The following is a 6,636-nucleotide window of genomic DNA, read 5'->3' as shown; positions in this document are numbered from 1 at the left end:
ACTGGACACTTCTCCATCTCTTTGTCATTTCAATTACATGTCAGAGAAGCCACATTCACTTAGCGTAGCTGTGCGGAAGCCGTTATTTAAAGAAGGTTCATATCGCGGGGCAGAAAGTTTGGTGAGAGGGGTTTGATGCACGAGGGTAATGTGAGAGTTACACGTCAAGGCAAAACCTTCAGATTCAAAATGAGAATATATGAAATGTTATTTTAAGTTGAATGCTTGAAAGACAGTTTTCTTACTGATTAAACCACAGAGGCCCTTGTTTCCCCTTTGACCTTACAGATCACATGATTTCTTACAGGATTATTGTTAATGTACAAAGTGTTTGATGCTTTTTCTTTTTCTCTGCGTGTTAAAAGCTTTGTTTTGGGGGAGAAAAAAACGAGCTTAAAGCTAAGAAACAATACATTCCTGGAGTTCAGTACATTTTACAAGGTAGAGAGTGCACACCAAAAAGACGAGATGAAACCCATTTTTGAGAAAACAAACAATTTTAATTTATTATTAAATGACATAAATAAAACTCACAGTGAGTTCAAATACAAATAGATAGTTATGTACACGTGTTTGTGCGGGGGGAGGGCTGGGGGTCTTTAGGCCTGACAAAACCCTGCCAGGATGCAGAAGGCACTTGTGTCTCTCCGTCCGATCTTGGGACGTTTATTGCAATCAGAAAAGGCATATTCATTTGGAAAACACTGGACGTTAATTTATTCTATTTACACACATATACACATTTATGTTAGCAGAACCATGTCATCTTATATATTTAAGAATAAAAACAAAAATATCAAGGATTTTTCAGTTGAGTTTGGTTGTTTGGCGCTAAAGGAGATTTAAAAATAGGTGTAGTAAACATGTTATAAATGTGTAATAAGCATGTTGGGAATTACTAAGAGCAAAGAAGGAGTTCTGACCGTGCAGCTATTCTAAGGCTTAATATTCTAAGGTATGATATTGTCCAACATGGAAGGAGATGATTGTCTTTGCACATCAAGTTTGTTCAGAATGACTCCAGCCTAACTTTAGCCTAAGTGTTATTTAAATCAGAGGCCCTGGAATGAATCATCTAAGCTTTTTCACAAACTGGAGACAAAAGGGATCCTTGCAGGACTTGTGATTTCCACATCTTCTCCAGAACCTTTCATGTATGTCTTTAGTCCTGCTCCTTCAGGGACGTTGGAAGTTTAAGCTGCTGCTTAGTAGCTCTGAGCCACCGGCGCCCAGGACGCGGTCAGCCTGGCGATGGAGCTCTCGAACTGGGCTTCCCCGACCCCAACCTCGCTCAGGCTGGGGTCATACATGGAGGAGGGAGAGGAGACGGGCAGCGAGGAGGTCAGGCCCGTGTAGGAGGAGCCCCTCAGGAACTGGGAGGTCAAACCTCCAGGTATGGAGCCTGAGGCCGAGCCTGAAGGGGTGAGGGTGGTGCCGGCTACTGACCACAGGCTGGGGTACTGACTGTGGACAAGAGAGACAAGAGAGACAAGAGGGTTGGTGGATTTTATTATTTTGGTGAGACTTGATAATGTCTACTCCAAAACAGAGGGTTTTATCCAAGCCCTTAACATGTACCCAGTTTTCCTCTGTGCCTATACTGAGAAGAGAAGACGCCTGGGTGCTTAATAGTGTGGGACAGGGGGGTATAGAAAAGGCTCTGACATCGAACCTGGAGGCCAACATCACTGACACTGAATCGCATTAACTAATAAGCACAAACAGCCTCTTACACCCAGATAAAACTAGACAAATCAAAGTTGAGAAGGTTTTTTGAGGCTGATTTAATTCAGCTTAAATGAAACGAGCAAGAACGCCTGCAGACAGTCTACACCTTTATAATTGGAAATGTAAAGTACTGGTTAAACAGTCTTACCTGGAATTAGATGTGGAGTTGGTGGTGTGGGACAGAGTGCCCATGCCTGTGGAGTTGGGGATCTGAAGAGCAGACCAGCTGTCATGGGCAAGAGTCCCTGAAGAGTTGTCCATGTAGTTGTCTAAAAGTGAGGTACAGACCGCATATTAATGCCAATTCCTAACATAATATTAAGAAGAAGAAAAATATATATGTATGGTCTGAGTGGGGTCTTACTTGTGCTGGAGGCACGGTGGGTGTAGTGGCTGGGGTACGGGGCTGCTCTGTGGCTCCTCAGGCTGGAATAGCGCTCGCAGTAGGAGCCGGAGGAGTGACCTCCCGTGCCACTGAACTGAGGAGGGCTGCTGCTGGGGCAGATAGGACTCTGGCCTGGGAGGAACCAACCTCCAACTATAGGATCAAACAAAACAAAAATATAGTCATATAACATATCACAGATCTCTGTGAGAAAAAAATATAAAGCAGTTTCAGGTGCTCTGTCGCTGTAACCATAACATTTTTACTTGAAACACTCTCCTCTTTGTTGAGCAAAAGAGAGATTTCTCTACGAATGCTTCCATGCACAAAACTCCTTCCAGCAGAAGTAATTTGCTGTTTTCTTGTGAACATTATTCAGACTGTTCAGAAATGTAGAAACCAGCGGAACTCACGCTGAGAATAGCCAGACTGTTGGTTGTCCACACTGTGATCAGGGACATCTTTATGGTCGCTCCTGCAATCAAAAACAACAACATCAGATGCTGTGCTGTCAGAACGCTGGCATGTTCATTTGAGGAATGGTTTGAGGTTGAAGCCTATACCTTTCTTTGGCATCCAAGAAGGCTTTAGCAAAGGGATTGTGCTTTATCTTCAGAGCAGTAATCTGTGAGGAGGACAGGACAGCTGTTAGCATTGGAATTAATTTTCAGAACAAGTTAGTGTTAAAAAGGTTTCATGTATATGCACATTCTCCATGCACAACTGACCTCTTCATTCTGGTAAGCAGTGACCGCAATGAACTGTGTTTCGGGGAAAGACTGGCTGCTGATCATCTTCTGGATGCCTCCAACCTTCACAATGTGAATCCTTGGCTCGTATTTGTGCAGAGAATTCAGCATGATCTATGGAAAAATAATCCAAATAGCCTAATATTACTATATATCATTATAATACAGCAGGGCTACTGTTTCACCCACTCAATTAAGTATTTTTCTCAGGACAAGTAAAGATCTAGCAGTAAAGATGTCCTGTGAAAATCACACTATTCCCTTGAATTAAGTGTCTTTCTCTTGATATTAATGATCCACAGTTTCTAAAACTAGTGTATTTTTTCGAAACGAGTATATTTCATATAAGTCTACCAGTGACATATTTAAATGTGAAAGAACATAAAAAATAATAAAAGCTTCTATAAACTATATATCGTCCCGTTATTTTTAGGCCTAATAAAGCTGAAACTTTTTCATATCACCACAATTAATGATAATCTTGGCTGATCATCTCTCACCTGTCCGCCCCCGTTGAGTTTATTGGAGAGTTTCACTTTGCTGAAGGAGACGGGCGCTTTCATCCAGTGCGCTCCGAAGTTGGGGGAGTCCGGGTGGATGTAGACGCAGCTGGGGCTTTGGGGCTCCGGTTTCCCACCGGGGACCCACTCCCCGTTCACGTATTTCCACCGGTTGTTGTCCGCGGCCACAAAATCCAGCAGCACCGAGTACATGGCGTTGGGGTCCAGGCCGCTAACGCTGGCCCTGAGCACCGGAAACATCCTCCTGGAAATCAACAAGGATGGTATTTGTTAGAATGTATTTACTTTGCGAGTGCACTGTTTTATTTCACATAAGCAAATATCCGTTACCTTCTTCACACACCTCCCAAGGCCTCTAAGGCCTCAGGGGCAGCCCTTTTGACAGAACACTTGTGCATGTGTGAGCCTGATTGATATCAAATAAAAACCTGCCGTATACTTTTTAAAATGTAGAACATTTATACACACTAAATTACACTCTTCACATAAAAAAAACACCCGTGCGTAAACAGAGCCTGGTTTGTGCGCAAAAGACCCCACCACCGGCCTCCCCACAGGTTGCTGCTTCATTGAGCCTACCTTCCAGTTTTGGTGACAATCATCTCGTTGGTTAACTCTTTGAACTTGGTCCACAAGTCTGCATCATCCAGCGTCAGCTTAATATCCCTCTCGGACGCGTCTCCCTTCTCGCTGCCCTTCTGGAACTCGCTCTCCACGGCGCTGAGGAGATGCTCCAGGCGCTGGTCAGGGTTGGAAGAAGTCATATTTCCAAGCAGTGTAGATAGACCTAAATCCGAGACGTTAAGGACAGGGGCTCACTGACTCTGAGACAGCCGCTGGCAGAGAGAGAGAAGGCCCGAGTGATACTGCTTTCTAAATCCCGAGGCCGCATCATTTAAGGGCCCTCAGGGACCTCATGGGGAGGTGGGGCGTGGTTTGTGCGCACACAACTAGCCTCTCTGACCGGGTTCAACGTCTCCAGACGCCACCCCCACACCAAGGTGAACCTCTCTCTACAATATAGCAGATATTTATAATTGATTTTAAAAAATCAACCTTTATATTTAGCTTGACGTGCTTTCATAAACCAAACTCTACTCAAAAATCTGCATTTTTAAAAACACTTTTATAGACTTTTGAGGACTTTGCTATTGGAATGCTGTTGGGGTGAAAGTTTGGGATTTATAGTTTGATACCTACAAATCTATCAGTCTGTTGCATTTGATGCCCTACACATTCAAAGCTGTGTGTTCAAACAAAAGAAGGGAAGCGAGGGAAGAGAGCCGTGCCTTTGAACTCAGTTGTATATTTGCAAATAGTGCTAATCTTTTGTTGTCTCAAATCCACATGGGAGAGGGCTTGTGTTTACTGAGTATGGGCCATTAGGGCAGACTCTGTGTTCCTGTTGTGCCAAAGTGTGGACGGCCCACAAGTGATGCCGGGATTTGCATAATGCGCCTGCATGACCCCCTCTGCGCCTCTGATATTAAATATTTCAGCCAGCTGGAGGCAGAGGCTGTTTCTCTTATTTGAACAGAAACATTAATTTACTAATCCAGAAGTTGTGGAGAATTCTGATGTCAGCCAGCAACACTTCCAAATCGGATCATGTTTATAGGCATACATATGAGACAGAGGTCCCTGAACTGTATGTGGCAACACTGGCACTGAATGCTGTGCTTTTATTTCTCAAAAAGGTCGCTGCCCTCTTTTGCTTTGTCTGTGCTCACCAGTGATGCTCCCACTCTTATAGTGGCCATTCTCTCCTTTTTCCCTCTTAAAGTGAACATACATATAACCAGAAGGAGATAAACACATGAAAATAATAGAAATAGCTAAATTTATTTGAGTGTCTGACGTTCTATTCATATAGCACTAAAAGATTCAGGAGATCAGAAATACACATAAAGGAAGACAAGTGAGCAAGTAGCTACTGCAGATTAAGATTTCATGATGTTACGTACTTCCTGTGTGTAAGACGAACCGCCACTCCAAATCTTTTATCCCTTCGGCGAACAAACTTTAGGGTTTTAAATGTGCACATACTGGCTGCTTGTATGTTGTGAATAATGTGTGTGATTTGTGTCAGGTACTGTTGAAAACATGCTGCTCTTAACTAATTGCCCCTTGTGGGATTAATAAAGTTGATTGAATTGAATTGAATTGAACAAAACCTGAGTTTCTCTATTGCTGCAGATTTAACCATACAACAGAGAGTACTTTAACTTTACCTCGACCTGCATCAACATTAGATTGTTACTTACTCATTAATGCATCAGTATAAACATCTAAAGTACAGTATAAGTAATTAAGTTGTTTGTTTTTTACTTTTTATACTTTATGCACATTTATTGCCCATACTTCTATTTTTGTCATTTTTTCTAATGGATTTTTACATAGTTTTGGTTCTAATCTTTGTCCTGTAAAAAGTCAGAAATGACTAACTACGTGTGTGATGTATCTTTGTACTATTTCTTATTGGTGCTACTTTATACTTCAACTCCACTACATTTCAAAAGGAAAGACTCCACTGTTTTAATTGACAGCTACAGAAATAAGCCGGACAATTAGAAAATAGTTTAGAAAATATCAGGCACTGTTATTGCTAAAACTACCCGGCAGTATATAGAGTAGTTAAATTAGCTGCACCTCCATCTGCATCAAAATACTGCTTAAACAATAATGCATTTATATTACCAGAGTGAGAATATAATATACTGCATGTAGTAATATAATCTACTTACCAAATGAGCTACAAAAAAATGGCTCTTTTAGCTTTGTTACGATTCATTTTTTAGTTTTTCTAATGGGTATTTAACTGGTTTAGTTTAAGAAGTAGGATCCTTTTCCCATCCTCAACCCATAATGAAATACATAATCCACCAGAAACATTCAAACTTGAAGACTTTCTCTGACCAGGGATGATGAGTACAGTGTTGTGAATGCATATTTTTATGTAGCGGTGTTGCTTTTGTTTAAGGGAAACATCTGAATACTTCTTCCACCACTGTGAGCCTCTATGTGTTAATATAGAGCTCCCAGCCTCCTGAGCTCCAGGATTCATTCTAATGCTCACATCGGCCCCACTGATCCTGAGAAAGGTTTTAATGTTTCAGGTCTGAGCCCCCTTGTTTTTTTCTCGTCGCCTCTGATTCCACTGTCTGTCTGTACTTGGAATTGAGTGAGGGCTTTGGAGCGCGACTCCACTTTACTACACCACTTCCTCCAGTTCTACAGAGGCCATAAATGTAAA

General features: G+C 42.0%; 1 protein-coding gene across 1 annotated transcript; it reads right to left on the bottom strand.

Moving 5' to 3' along the window:
- Positions 1–538: 538 nt before the first annotated feature.
- On the bottom strand, positions 539–4,147 carry tbxta (T-box transcription factor Ta). Its single transcript, XM_038725319.1, has 8 exons — positions 3,963–4,147; positions 3,363–3,627; positions 2,842–2,976; positions 2,677–2,738; positions 2,527–2,588; positions 2,093–2,266; positions 1,877–1,997; positions 539–1,464 (listed from the first exon to the last, which is right to left on the bottom strand). The coding sequence occupies exons 1-8, from the start codon at positions 4,145–4,147 to the stop codon at positions 1,206–1,208; spliced, it is 1,263 nt and encodes a 420-aa protein (XP_038581247.1). The 3' UTR covers positions 539–1,205.
- Positions 4,148–6,636: the final 2,489 nt, after the last annotated feature.

The sequence above is a fragment of the Micropterus salmoides genome, unplaced genomic scaffold, assembly GCF_014851395.1.
Source record: "Micropterus salmoides isolate LMB-PRFRI ecotype aquatic unplaced genomic scaffold, ASM1485139v1 Ms_hic_scaffold_17, whole genome shotgun sequence".
Classification (NCBI taxonomy): domain Eukaryota; kingdom Metazoa; phylum Chordata; class Actinopteri; order Centrarchiformes; family Centrarchidae; genus Micropterus; species Micropterus salmoides.
Note: the sequence above shows the minus strand (reverse complement) of the source record. Positions and strands in the feature narration are given on the sequence as shown.